The 15438-nt window shown below is 42.6% G+C and overlaps 1 protein-coding gene across 2 annotated transcripts; it reads right to left on the bottom strand.

Annotated features, from left to right (window-relative positions):
• Positions 1-403: 403 nt before the first annotated feature.
• LOC4333085 (uncharacterized) lies at positions 404-2727 on the bottom strand. 2 transcript variants are annotated; one of them, XM_015772342.3, is made up of 2 exons: positions 2562-2727; positions 404-1701 (listed from the first exon to the last, which is right to left on the bottom strand). In XM_015772342.3, the coding sequence occupies exon 2, from the start codon at positions 1650-1652 to the stop codon at positions 735-737; it is 918 nt and encodes a 305-aa protein (XP_015627828.1). In that variant the 5' UTR covers positions 1653-1701; positions 2562-2727; the 3' UTR covers positions 404-734. The 2 variants fall into 2 exon arrangements, with proteins under 2 accessions (XP_015627828.1, XP_066164827.1); XM_066308730.1 differs by lacking the exon at positions 2562-2727 and adding an exon at positions 1937-2542.
• Positions 2728-15438: the final 12711 nt, after the last annotated feature.

A 15438-nucleotide genomic window follows, 5' to 3' on the forward strand; every position in this document is an offset into this window, starting at 1 on the left:
CCTCCTTGGATATTATGTGGAGTAGTCGCGGTGTGGGGCACCTCCATATTACCTCTGCCTTGGATCTCTTTCCATGGTTAGGTTCCGATACCACTTATTATAAAATCGGCAACAAAATTGACATTAGCAACCAAACACAGTAGAACGTTTAAATAAAAAAACGCAGTAGAACGCCATAGGAGATCTAAACATGATAACAACACCGATGCACGATATTGTTAATGGAGTTCAGCCGAAACATATATCTGGGGATACTTTGCTAGTACCTGTAATGTTTATACATAGAAACTTTTAGCATAGAAATACTTCATATCAAAACATTTGAATCCGAATCTGAATCCGGATCGAAAATATAAGCTTTCAGCGTGCAAACTTCAGGTGTAAGCGCGAGTGTTCAATTGACTGGACCTTGCACAAACATTTGTGTGATTTCTCACTCTTTTTTTTTTTGCTACAATGTTACATGGTGTACTCTTATTTATCACCTGATGAGTAACCTGCAGATGGTACATCAATCCTTCTGTACATTATGAAGTACTCCTAAATACATCTACTCAATGCAAAGTTTTCACCACAAAAAACAGCTCGAGGAACTTACAAAAATATTTACATTAGAACTCTGAACTCTGAATTCTGAAGCAGAGAAGCCAAACAAAACCAAAGAAACCTATGGCCATGGGAGTCCTCACCAGTGGCCGGTTATTAACGGAGTACTCACTCGATCGTCGTCGTCTCTACTTGTCGTTGCAGTAGAGGTGGCCACCGAGGGCGTCCTTGATCGCCGCAATGGCGGCCAGGTACCTGCTCCTCCGCTCCAGGTACCTCCCCTCTCGCGCCAGCCGCGCCGCCGCGTCGTCCAGCCGGAGCAGCGCCTGCTGCTCCTCCCGGTCCTCCACGACCTCCCTCGCCACGGCGAACGACAGCGACGACGGGGAGCAAGTCGCGCGGAACGGCAGCGGCGGCCGGCTCCACCCGAGCTTGTCCGACAGCGCCGCCACGTTCTTGAGCTGCTCCTCCACTCGCTCCACGAGGTGGCGCACCATGTCGCCGCCGCCGTCGCCGCCGCGTTCTTGGCTGGGCGGCGCGTCGGCCAGGGGCTGGACCCTCGCGACCACGTACGGCTTCGTCCTGACGGCGCCGACGACGCGGAACCGGTCGCCGCCGACGCAGGTGAGGAAGAACCGGCCGTCGACGAGCCGCTCGCACTCCACCACGTGCGCCACGCACCCCACCTCGCCGGCCGCCACCCCGCCCCCCACCCCGCCGCCGGAGTACACGACGCCGAACCTGGTGACCCCCTCCTGGAGCAGCGTGTGCACCATGATCCGGTACCGGAACTCGAACGCCTGGAGCTGCACCGTCGCGCCGGGGAAGACCACCGACGGGAACAGAACGATGGGGATCTCCACCGCCTGCTCCTGCCGCCTCCTCGACGCCGCCGCGGCGCCCTCGTCCACGCAGCCGTGCAGGCTGCTGCCGCCCCTGCATTCGAGGCGCCTCTCTCCGGCGACACTTGCGGCGAGCCGTGCCGATGCAGGCTTTGGCCGCAGAGAAAACTGAGACGACGACGACGAAGAAGAAGAAGAACCGATGAAGCTGCGGTTGATCGGCCTTGCAAAGCTAGATGGAACTTGCAGCGTCTTGAGGGCCATATAAGTGATCAAATACTTCACTTTATTTGTTTCAATCTGATGATGAGCTCTGTTTCAGAGAGATACAGATAATGAGATACAAACGGAAAACAAGAGGCAAAACATTAGTAAACCTTGTAAGCATCCAACAAGTATAATTATCTGATAAAAATGGGCAATCATAAATCAATGGACACAAGTACTACTGAATTACAGGTTTCAGAGAAAAGGATTATTATTCTGTGGTGGTTAAAATAGAGCAATCAAAGATGAGGTTTTGGTGTTTTGAACCTTTTTATTAATACCTTTGTGTTTAACAATCTGATTTTTTTTTCATTATAAGAACAGAAACATGATTAATTAATTATCCAAACTCAAAAGCAAAGTTGGATCTAAATATCTGAAGAGCTCAGAGTGAGCAGCTCGCAAGTGGCAAAGTGAGTGGGATGCAAGATTCTTCTAGTTAGGTGCCATAGTGTGGTGCTGTGGTTGGATAAGCGCTTTATCCTCAATGGACGATTGATTGTGACAGGGCGACTATTCTGCAAGCATTATTACTACCTCCCTCCCAACAGCAACACTTCATCATTTCTAGGACAACAAAAAATAATTAATTAAGTTTAATCAAATCAAATCGCAATTTATTCTTATACTCATTTTTCTCCCATCAAAGATGAACAAAAGAGACATGAACTCGATCCCCCCACCCCACCCCCACCACATCAACCCTGATTTTTCAGAGACGCCGTTTGATCACCAGATCCAGAGTTCCAGCCTAGCGAGCGAGTTCATTCCCCGGACTGAAAACCCAACCCAAGAACAGAGACCAACAAAAAGGGAGAGGAAACCAGTCCCGGATAGATGGCTGGATCATCGCAATCAACAACGGGAAAACTGAATCATGCAGAAAGAAAGAAAGAAAGAACGTACCGATGGATGTGCAGAAGACTAAAATACCAATTAAACTCTCGTTTGTAAGCGGCGGTTGCAGCGGATGGGAGAGAGAGGAGGTGAAGAGAAGAGGTGATCCGAGAAGGAGAATTCAGGAGGAGGATGCCGAGGAAGAGGAGCCTGACTCTTCTTCTTTGAGAAGTCTGAAGAAGAAGTGGAGATAAGATAGAGGCTCCCACTTATAGCGAGTGAGAGAACTCGTTGGTTTGCTTCTCTGCACGTATCAGTATCGCCACCAGTGTAGTGCTATGGCAGTGGACACTGACAAACAAAGAAAGGGAAAAAAAAGGGAGCGGTTTTGTGGGCGACTCTGTTGGCGCCGATGCTGGAGCTGGCCTATGGCAGCCTGGCACGGTACCTGTGTCGGGTTGCGACCCGCAATCACGCCCTGGAGCTGGAAGAAGCACGAGGAGGAGGAGGAGGAGGGGTTGTGGATAAGGAGGACTAGAAAAAACTTAGCATCAGATATGTACGGACAAACGAACAAACATGATATGGATGATTTGGAGCACGGCACAGCGCCTCGAACTTTGCCCTGCTACGCTCTACTCCATCCTTTAAAAAAAAAAAACAACATATAAGCAAATACATGTTGTCTCTCCTAATACAATGAGATTGTTCAGATTCACTGTATAACTTCTAGGTTATCTCTTTTTTTTAAACGGAGGGAGTGAGTTATAAGTTTTTTTCGTGTTGAGATCTAACTTGACCGTAACTAAGCTTACACCAGTTGTAGTAGGGTGGTACAAGTGTAGCTCAGAAATACTCCCTCCGTTTCGAAATGTTTGACACCGTTGACTTTTTAGCACATGTTTGACCGTTCGTCTTATTCAAAAACTTTTGTGAGATATGTAAAATTATATGCCTACATAAAAATATATTTAACAATGAATCAAATGATAGGAAAAGAATTAATAATTACTTAAATTTTTTGAATAAGACGATTGGTCAAACATGTGATAAAAAGTCAATGGCGTCAAACATTTTGAAACGGAGGTAGTAGTTAATAGTAAGTGTAGTATAGTGAGCTTAAAATTTAAGAGTGTGACATGTGTATCTCGAGAATAAGAAAGTATGGCATAACACAGTTACGACAACGAAGCAAATACATGTCTAAAAAAAACTATGGCATGACTAAAATGTGATAACCAACCAAACATCTCCTACGGAGCCATCGTTTTGCTTATTCACGGAATAAGTGAAATGGCATATTTGCAAACGTAAAGCAATTTGTAAATAAAACTTTTATATACGTGTTATTAGCGATCTAAAAGCAAAAGCTAAAAAAAACTTTGATGAAAAAAATCTTAAAATCAGCTCCAAATTTAAGGTTGAAAAATTAAATTTTTATTGATAAGTATAAGTATAAGCGAAAAGATGAGACGGTTGGCTAGTGAATGTTACTCCCATGGATAGCCATCGTTCATCGCGGGCTGCTTTGCCATGTCGTTTCTGCAGAAATTTAGTAACTTTTTTTTTCTCTAAAGTACCGTTTCGATAATCACGTTGCCTTGTATGTCCATTAGAGTAGCAGTGGACGCAAACATTATGTACTCGTTACTACACAAAACTACAAAATGGATGCGCATTTCTTATGACAAGTATAACCACAATTTACAGAGGGTAACCGTGCACAGGTGCAGAAGTGCAGAGAGGTGTTTGTTACCTTGATCCCCTTTCGCCAACACCTACTGCATGCACTTATTAGCTAGTTTCCTTCTTCAGGGACAGCACAAGCAGCAAACTCGAGATCCTAAAGAGAGACGGGAAGAAGAAGAAGAAGAAGATAACCCAAAGAGAGACACCAGCAGAGATGAAAGTACCGTATGGGACTATTTGGAGATGTAGAGGCTGCATGTCTGCCTGCTTATGTACTCCTCCTGCACGGTGCAGACTTCAGAACGCTAGCTACTACTAGTAGTAGCTGATTTTGATGCTCCAGATGCCATCTCTGGAGGAGGAGTATTTGGATAACAAACCAAGTTGGCAAGCTGAGACAAAGATGAGACCGCCGGTTTCTCGCCGTCCCTGTTGGCGCCGCCGCACCTTGTTTACGTATACAGCATTACAATACACACTCTGACCCTAGCTAGAAGGTTGCCTTGGCCTGTGTGGTCAGCGTCCGTCTTGACGAGGAGGAGCCAAGTAATAATAACAGTGGTGACTTCACTTTACTAGTATCTATCTGTCCCTTGACAAGCTTCAAACTCCAATCAAAACCCAACTTCAATAATTCTAGGGGGAATTTTTTTTTTGGAATATGCAAGATGCACATCTTTGTATTAAGAGAAATAAAGATTATTTACAGAGTTTTGAAAATGAAAATAAAGTAGGGGACAGGGTACCGGATGGACAACAAAATCTAAGGCCTAATCTCCTATAAAATTTTGCGACCGCCACTCCGTGGTCGGTAGAGGTAACTCCGGCATGGCCGCGTTCGCTAAGCGCCAAAGCTCGGCCTCGGCCGCCATCACTTTTGCCACTTCGACCCAGGTCTTTTGCTGTTGGTTGAAGACCCTGTTGTCCGCTCCTTCCAAATAGTCCAAGCTATCAAAGCTGCAACAGTGTCGAATCCTCGTCGCTGAGCTTTGGCAACCTTCATTCTCTTATCACAAAGCCATAAGAGGAAGGAGGGTTCGTTGAATTGCAGTATGTCCGACAAATCAATTTCTCGGAGTGCGAACCACCACAGTTGACGTGACTCCGGGCATGCGACCAGGAGATGGTCAATCGTCTCGTCACCTTGATCACACAGGACGCACCAATCAGGATGTGGTAAACCCCGTCTCTGCAAACGATCGGCCGTCCAACATCTGTTTAGTGCCACTAACCACAGGAAATAGCGGCATCGGGGTGGTGCTAACGACCCCCAGATAAGCTTGTCCTGGAATTGGACCCTTCCCACAAACATGGACTGATAAGCTGAGCGAGCTGAGTATTCTCCTAACGACTCCCATCTCCAGATGATTGAAACCGGCTCTTCCAATAGGGCATCCAAGGATTGCAAAGATGTCCACAAGCTGAGGTACTCTAGGATAGCTTGGATTCCCAAAGCCCAGATATATCCCGGATCCATGTTCTACCTTGGAGTGCTTCGCGAACCGTCCTGCGATTCCGCGTTCTTGCTACGACCGCTGCATGCATAGCCGGCGCAAGGGTGCGGATTGACGACCCTTGGATCCAGTTGTCTTCCCAGAAGAGCACGTTCTTTCCATTGCTGACTCGACATGTCAAAGAGACTTGGAGCAGGTTCCTCTCCTTTTGCGAGATCGGAACGTTGAGTCCATGCCATGGCTTTTCCGGCGATGTCCTCAGTTGCCAAGCCCAGCGGCACCGGAGGCCCAGAGGAAGCCGCGATGGACCTTATCGATTCTCTTTATCACCCACTTTGGCACATTGATGGCCATCAGCAGATAGATCGGTATAGAGCTTAATACCGCATTTACCATAGTGACCCGACCAATGGGCGCCATCTGCTCTGCCTTCCATACCGGCAACCGACAGGCTACCTTGTCCACAAACGGCTGCAGGTCTTCTTTGCGAAGACGGAAGATGGAAAGGGGCAGTCCTAGATAAGTGCAAGGGAATGCTGTGACCTGACATGGAAGTTCATCCTGGATCAGTGCAATGTTGTCGTCGTTGCACTGAATTGGGAGAGCTGCACACTTGGCGAAATTCGCCCTAAGCCCTGTTGCTTCCCCAAAGATGTGTAGGATTTCCTTTGTTGTGCTGATTTCCTCAGGATCCGACTGAATGAAAACGACCGCGTCGTCCACGTAGAGGGAAGTTCGGTAGGGCAGGTGCAGCGGCTGTAACAGCCCTTCATTCTCTGCTTTAGAGAAAAGAGAGCTTAACGAGTCCATAGCGAGGACGAACAGCATGGGAGAGATTGGATCCCCCTGGCGCAGCCCTCGCCGGTGCAAGATAGGGTTCCCTGGTATGCCATTGATCAGGACCCGCGTGCTTGCTGTTCGGAAAAGCATGGCAATCCAAGCACACCAACGGCTACTGAACCCTTTGTGTTCCAGAACCTCTATAATGAATTGCCAGGAGATGGAATCGAATGCCTGCGCAATGTCGAGCTTCAAAAGCAAGGAGGATTGCTTCCGCTCATGCAACCGCTTCGCTAGGGGGGAAATTGAGTCATTGAGATGACAATTCGACCTCAAACTCCTCTAAATTTTCTAATCGCAAGCCACTACAATTGTGCAACAACAGAAAGTTCACTTCTTTTTTTTAACTGAAAAAAAACCTGAAACAATAACTTGCATGGCTGCCAACAAGTAGAGATGACGATACATGACGAGAGGCGAGGTCGTCAGTCTCGTCCAGCATTCCAGCAATATGGACGAACCTCATTGACAATCAAACCGACGTGATGTCCTTTCTACCACATTTTCCTCTTTCTTCAGATTGTCTTAGAATCTGAAGAATTAATTTCCTATGTGTAATCCAGCTTTATTGTCATTCTAATATGTAGGATCGAAATATAAGAAATAAGCCAACAAATGGGGGGTGAATGGTTGGTATACCCAAAAACCGAAAACTTTTAGCGGAAATAAAAGTTACCCTCAATTTTGATGAGATCGATCTGACCGGAGTAGATTAGCCGGTCTGACCGAAGCGTAGCCGCCGGTCTGACCGGTGTTGATCTACCGGTCTAACCGCCAAAACTCGTCACTGCCTCCTGTCACCGAAGACGGTCTGACCGCTGTGTGCCCGCCGGTTGGACCGCCGCGATGCCACTAGTCTGACCGCTGGTGCGCCGCCGGTCAGACCGCCGAAACCCGGTGAAACACAAATCGAAGAACTCTTAAAGTAGATGACAACTTTGTTGATTCTCTCTGTGTTTACAAAGTGCACCAACAGCATTCCTTACAAAAATTTCGACTAAACTCGAAACCCTAACTCAAAACTCAACTCAATTGCTCTCTAAAGCGATACCGAGAAGTCTCACGCTCCCTCTCTATTTATACATGAGGTAGGCAGCCTAAAGCCACGAACCAAACTCATACTAAGAGTCCTAAACACCTTAGGAAACCCTCTAGTACAAGAAACAAACTTTACATAACCAATCGTACCAAATTTGGACTCCTTCCAAATTCGATTCCGCATCCCATACGCACACAATACCTCAATCGTATGCCATATGGAATCTCCATCAACCACGTGCATCAACTCTAGCCTAAGTATCCCGCATGATCTCTGACCACCACGGACGTCGTCTTATCCCCAAGCCGACTCCCGGTCCATCACCGCAAATACTCTCCCGAGGCATCGAGTCACCTACACATGAAATAAACAAAGAAACCATATTCTGAGACCAAGCTATCTCTAACTTGACTCATTAGTAGCAAACAACAGTATTACATACGTATAGTATCCATCTAGAAGCCATAATCATGAAACAATCACGGATATCCAAACAAACAACCCGAAACCGAAACCGACACAGCGTCGGCCAGTCAGACCGCGGGCTGGCCGGTCTGACCACGCATATACCGCCGGTCTGACCGGCAATACCTGCCCGGTCTGACCGGTCACATAAAATAATAGAACCTGTGATTCACTTGTAAATCCAATCATCTCCAAAACCACTTCGTGAATAAATTCCAAATAACAAAACCAATAATCTCCAATGCCCAATTGTTCATCACAGAATAATAATAAAAAACACCTTTGATTTTTACAATCTCCCCCTTGATGAACACATTGGCAAACCCATCGAAAATGTTTTGGTGTTTGGAAAAATAAAAACAAAAGTGGTAAAAAGCACACTTCGTACAAACGTACACATCGTGCTCGAAAAACCAAAAGAAAACTTCTCCCCCTTTTTAAAAGAAAGAAATTCCCAATTGAACAAAAAACATGCTCTTCTCAACAACTCTCCAAAAATTCACCTTGCTTCTCCCAAAAATCCAAAAATTTGCACATTACTTCTCCTCCTTTTGACAATGATTTCATCAAGCATAGGAATTATGTTCATTAATGTTCAAGAGCTTATCTTACATATAGCATATCAAGTCATGTGTTGCAATAAAAAGAAGATGAACCCATCTATAACAGAACAAGCATGCATTAAAGTATAACCATGAACCAAGGATTTTATAATTAAGCTTAAATCAACAATCAAAATTCATGATTTCATACGATTTATAATGCAACATCTTAACAAGCACATAAGTTTAAGAATAAACACTAAACACATTTACCTATTGCATTAATCACTCTTTCTCAAATAACCATTATCACAAAATAACCAAGAGAATTTTCTTCAATTTTTTTCTTTTCTTAAGCCTTTTTCTCATATTTTTCTCTTTTATTCCGGGTATGTCCCTGCCGTCAAGACTGTTTCCAGGGATTCGGCACCCATTATTTTGCTCACATCGAATACATCCTTATCGTCAAGACTGTTTCCAAGGATTCGGTATTCATTTTTTTCATATTTTTTATTCTCTTTTTCACAATGAGCAATGAAAGCTATTTGAGGAATAACAAGTCAATAAAGCATATATATAGAGCATTTATAGATCAAACCATATGCTAGCATCAACATAGCATATTTGCTTAATTCAAGTAGAATTTAAGTGTCATGCATCATCTCCCTTAAAAGCAAAATCTAAATCTCATGAAAAGACTAGAATACATACAAGCTATGCTAGAGACAAATAAACCTTCAAAATATTGCTAGCATGCACAAGAAAATACCATATGCATAAACAAAGCTCTCTTTTCTCAATTTTTTTCTCATTATCATATTATTGCTTGATAAAACCATGAGGTACAAACTCCCCCTCAAACCATGCCAAAAGGATGAATTATGCCCAATTCACCACTAAGAAAAGCAAAGCGATTAGAATCCAAAGGTTTAGAGAAAATATCAGCAATTTGCAACTTTGTATCCAAAAACTGCAATTCAACATCTCCTTTCTCAACATGATCCCTCAAAAAGTGAAAACGAATATCAATGTGCTTTGTGCGTGAGTGTTGAACAGGATTCTTAGCAATATTGATAGCACTAGTATTATCACAAAACAGAGGTACTTTCTCAAAAGTAAGACCATAATCTTTCAAAGTAGATAAAAGCCAAAGAATCTGTGAATAACAACTAGCAGCAGCAACATATTCAGATTCAGCAGTTGATTGAGCAACACTAGATTGTTTCCTAGAAGACCATGCAATCAATGATGTACCAAGAAAATGACATGTTCCACTAGTACTTTTCCTATCAATTCTACAACTTCCAAAATCAGCATCGGAATATCCACTTAAGCATATAGAAGATGAAGTAGAATACCAAATTCCAAACTCAAGTGTATGATTCAAATACCTCATTATTCGCTTGACCGCTTGACGATGTGAAGCACGAGGTGAAGCTTGAAAGCGTGCACACAAACACACAGCAAACTGTATGTCTGGCCTAGAAGCAGTTAGATACAACAAAGATCCAATCATACTTCTATACTCCTTTTAATCAACAGCTTCACCATCTTCATCAGGATCCAACACAGCTGTAGAACCAATTGGTGTTGAAATTGGCTTGCAATTCTCCATCTTGAACCGTCTCAAAAGATCCTTCGTATACTTCGTTTGATGCACAAAAGTACCTTGAGGTGTTTGCTTAATTTGCAATCCCAAAAAGTACGATAACTCACCCGTCATGCTCATCTCAAATTCCCTGCGCATAGTCTCAGCAAAATCTACAACTAAAGCGTGAGTCGAACAACCAAAGATGATATCATCCACATAAATCTGAACGAATAGTTGATTATCACCATGCTTAAGAACAAAAAACGTTTTGTCAACCTTTCCCATTGTAAAACCTTTTGCAAACAAAAAGTTCTTAAGCCTATCATACCATGCCCTAAGAGCTTGTTTCAAACCATACAAAAGCTCTAGACAATTTAAAAACATTGTTGGGAAAATCAGGATTTTCAAAACCTGGTGGTTGTTTGACATAAACTTCCTCCTATATAAAACCATTTAGAAAAGCACTTTTCACATCCATTTGATACAATTTAAAACCTTTTGAAGCAGCAAAAGCCAACAAAAGTCTAATTGCCTCAATTCTAGCAACAGGAGCAAAAGTTTCATAAAAATCCAAACCCTCAACTTAAGTAAAACCTTCAGCAACAAGTCTAGCTTTATTTCTCACAATCAAACCATCCTCATTTTATTTATTTTTGAAAACCCACTTGGTTCCAATGATATTATGTCCATAAGGTGGTTCAACTAAAGTCCAAACTTTGTTTCTCTCACAATTTTCAAGTTCTTCATGCATAGCGTTAATCCACGATTCATCAGTTAATGCATGTGACACATCTTTGGGTTCAAAAGAAGCAACAAATGCAGAATTTGCACAAACATCACGAGTCGTTACATTAGACCTTGTAGTCCGCTCACCTATATTTCCAATGATTTGTTCCGGCGGATGTCGTCGTTGAATGTGCAAAAGAGCAGCAACTTCTGAAGTTGATCCACGTTCTGTATCAGTAGTGGTCGAAGTAGTAATTTCCAGAGGACCATCTCGAACAGCATCAACAGAACCCTCAGCAGACGACCCTGGCCGGTCTGACCACTCCTCATGAGCCGGTCTGACCGGAGGTGTGCCGGCGGTCTGACCGGCCTGGCGCCCGGTATGACTGGATGAGCCAACCTCATCGTCGTCGTTGTCGTCGCTCTCGTCTTCAAAAATACGACCATCCTCCCCCTGAACCTGTGACAGTGTACCTGAAATATCGGGTCTAGTACCTGGACTAGCCTCATTAAAAGAAACTTCGCAAGTCTCAACGATTTTGTTAGTCTCCAAAATAAGTACACGATAGCCACGAGTATGTGCAGGGTAACCAAGAAACAATCCATCGGTAGGACGTGCCTCAAACTTATCCAAATTTCCAGATTTCAAGACAGAGCACTTGCAACCAAAAACACGCAAATGTGAAACTTTGGGTTGACGTCCAAATCGAAGTTCATAAGAAGTTTTTCCAAGTTTTGATATCAAGAAAATTCGATTTGAAATATAACAAGCAGTGTTAATCGCCTCAGCCCAAAATTTTCTAGGAGTTTTATATTCATTCAACATCGTTCTAGCCATCTCAACCAAAACACGATTTTTCCTTTCAACAACATCGTTTTGTTGTAGAACACGAGGAGAAGAAAATTCATGTTCAAGACCTCTTTCATTGCAAAATTGTTCAAATGAAGCATTTTTAATTTCACCACCATTATCACTTCAAATTCTTTTCAAAGAACTAGGAAATTCAAGCTCCAATCGAAGAAACAAACCACGAAAGTGTTTAAAAGCTTCGTCCTTAGTTGCCATAAAGAAAACCCAAGAATATCGAGAAAATCGTCAACAATAACCAACACATACCACTTTCCTCCAACAGATTGCACTTTAGCTGTACCAACTGTGTCCATGTGTAATAGCTGTCCCGGTGCATCCGTCATCACAGAAACAATAGGAGCATGTGAAGAAGCAACCATCTTAGCATGATGACACGGTGTACAAACCAAATCAAGATCTTTCTTAAGTTTAGGCAAACAACGAACAAGATCCAAACCACTTAACCTAGTGAGATGATCAAAACCAACATGTCCAAGTCTACGATGCCAAAACATCACATCTTTATCAAACTTAGCAACCAAACATGTTATCACAGGTGAAACAAGATTTTCAAAATCAGCTTTAAACACTCTTCCATAGCGAGAAATATTCAACACAGAATCACCACAAGAATCAAAAACTTTACTTCTAGTTTTCTTAAAGTGAACCTCAAAATTTTTATCAACAATTTGTGAAACCGAAAGCAAATTGTACTTTAAGTCCTCAACCAAAGCTACATTCTTCAATTCAAAATTTTTATTTACCTTTACCAAACCTGTAGCGAGAACGACACTTGTAGAAGCATCACCAAAGATAATCGATTCAGTCTTGGATGCCTTCTTGATAGAGGAGAACCAATTTTTATCACCGGTCATGTGCCGCGAACAACCGGAATCCACGATCCACACGTTCTACTTCCTTGCCACCAAAGCCTACACACAAGCAGAAGTCGAAGCCTCAGTACTGGGGTTAGATAATAATAAAAATTTAAGAATCCAGTACTGAGACACACGACCAGAAGATCTAATAGGCATATATCCACGTGCAAAATCAATTTTAGAATTTTCAGAAAAATTCCACCGAGGCCGGTCTGACCGAGGTACAGTGGCCGGTCTGACCGGGGGCCTTTGTACCGGTCTGACCGCCTTTGTACCACCGGTCTGACCGGTGCTCAGCAGCCGGTCTGACCGGTCGCCGGTCTGATCGCGGGACCCACTGCGGTCTGACCGGTTTCCTCGAGGGAAAACCCGATTTTTGCCACTTTGATTTTGCAAAAGCAATCTCTCTCTCCTTTTTCTGTTTATGAGCTAATCTGAAACAAAAACCAACAATATGTCCATCTTTGCCACAAAAAGAACAAGTATATTTTTCACGATGATTAGACACATTGGAAGCATTAGGAGATTTAGCAACACAAGCAACAACAGGAGATTTTGAATGCACAACATTGGATTTTGAAGAAGATGCATTCAAGGTAGACATGATACCAGCAGATTTAAACACAGTTTTGTTAGTATTAGGTTTAACCAAAATCTCACTTCTAGCACCAACACCTAACACAGCAGGAGGATGTCTAGAATTATGAGCATAAGGATTAAAACCTAAATCACGGTTATGTGTGCTAACCTTTGATTGATCCAAAATCATGTTGAGGTTCTTTTTACCATTAGAAAATCTTAGCAAAGAATTTTTCAAATAAGAAACCTCTTTTTCCAAATTAGCACAATTTTCACAATCTACCATGACACCTTTGCTTTTACGACATTTAGGGCAAGAAAGCACTTCATTGTTTTTCACAACATCTTCCATGTACTCAACACGACCTAAAGCATCTTTCAATTTCATCTTATTCAAATCACATGTTGAGCAAACCAAAACATCATGAGGTTGTTTTAACTTTTTAGCAGAAATCATATTAAACATCAAACTAGCATGAAAAGCAATTTGATATTTTTGCAACAACTTTTTAGTTAAAAACAACTCATCCAAAGTGCGTGTGTGCAAAGCAAAACTACAGGCAAGAGAAGATTTATTTTTCAAATCATGTGCAGCATTAACATCTCTAATTTTTGAAATCTCATTCATTAAAACCTCACAATTTTCGCAATCATCATCATTAGGAATAAGAGATTTTAATCTAGCAATTTCAGATTTAAGAGATTCAATGATAAATTCCTGTTTTCTATATACATCTTCTCACACTTCTTATTCTTTTCACTCAAAATATTAATAGCTTCCTCAAAAGCACTTACCTCATTATCTTCATACTCTGTGTCAGATTCACCACGCGCCATGAAGCAAACATCGGAGATATTCATTCCCTTATCATCATCTCCACTTTCACCATCTACATCACTTAGTGGCTCGAAGGCGGCGCAAACTTGTTGAAAAGCCTTCCTGAGATTCTCCAGCTTCCTCTCTTGGTATGAACCCTTCGGCTTGTTGTTGTTGTTCTTCTCATCATCTTTGTCTTCTCTTTTGCCTCTCCCAAGCTTAGGACAATGCGAACGAAGATGATCAATTGAACCACATTCAAAGCAACGATTTGGACCACCTCTTTTCCTGTTCCTGGCATTATTCATAGCTCGAGCAATTCTATAGCAACCAAAGCCAAATCCTCCTCCTCAATTTGTTCGAGTTGATCATCGGATGTGGCATTAAAAACAGCAAGAAAAGAAGGCTTAGATGAAGAAGCATCAATATCCAAAGAAGAAGAAGAAGAAGAAACCAAAGCACTCAACTTATAATCAACTTTCCGAGAAAGAACATTCATCTCATGTGTTTTCAATTTTGTGTAAAGTGAATCCAAAGTCAAAGTAGTTATGTTAACAGACTCCTGAATAGATGTAACTTTCATCTCCCAAATAGATATGTCGAGACCATTCAAAAAGTGACGAGAAATCTCAGATTGTGGATAATTAGTATCATAAGAAGAATCAACAGATCTAATATCACTCAACATTTTATTAAACCTAACAAGATAATCATCCAAAGCTTCTCCAGGTTTCATCTCAAATTTAATGTACTCTTTTTTGAAAAGATCTCGACGAAGTTCTTTAATGTTATTAGTTCCTTGATGAAAATTACTCAAAGCATTCCATATCTCATGAGCAGTTCGAAGATGAGCAACACGATCATAATCCGAACGAGAAATCCCACTCAAAAGAATATTGCGAGCTTTGCAATTTTGTTCAAACTCAGTTTTTAAAGCAGCAGTATTAATCTCTTCAGGAATCACATAAGGATAAGAAACTTTTCTCCAAATATCATAATCTTCAGCCATAATATAAGATTGCATCTTACTATACCAATGAGAAAAATCCGTTCCGTCGAAAACATTAGGCTTAGTTGAAAACCTAGTAGGAGTAGCCATGGCAAAAAAAAACTCTAGATCGATAAAAATCCAAAGAAGAAAACAAGGCTCTGATACCACCTGTAGGATCGAAACACAAGAACTAAGCCAACCAGAGGGGGGGTGAATGGTTGGTATACCCGAAAACCGAAAACTTTTTGCGGAAATAAAAGTTACCCTCAATTTCGATGAGATCGGTCTAATCGGAGTAGATTAGCCGGTCTGACCGAAGCGTAGCCGCCGGTCTGACCGGTGTGGATCTACCGGTCTAACCGCCAAAATTCGTCGCTGCCTCATGTCGCCGAAGCCGGTCTGACCGCTGTGTGCCCGCCGGTCGGACCACCGCGATGCCGCCGGTTAGACCACCGAAACCTGGTGAAACACAAAACGAAGAACTC

Source organism: Oryza sativa, chromosome 3 (assembly GCF_034140825.1).
Source record: "Oryza sativa Japonica Group chromosome 3, ASM3414082v1".
Lineage (NCBI taxonomy): Eukaryota > Viridiplantae > Streptophyta > Magnoliopsida > Poales > Poaceae > Oryza > Oryza sativa.

Excerpts from the sequence above, each read along its gene's own strand:
- LOC4333085 (XM_015772342.3), bottom strand. The coding sequence starts at position 1,652 with ATGGCCCTCAAGACGCTGCAAGTTCCATCTAGCTTTGCAAGGCCGATC.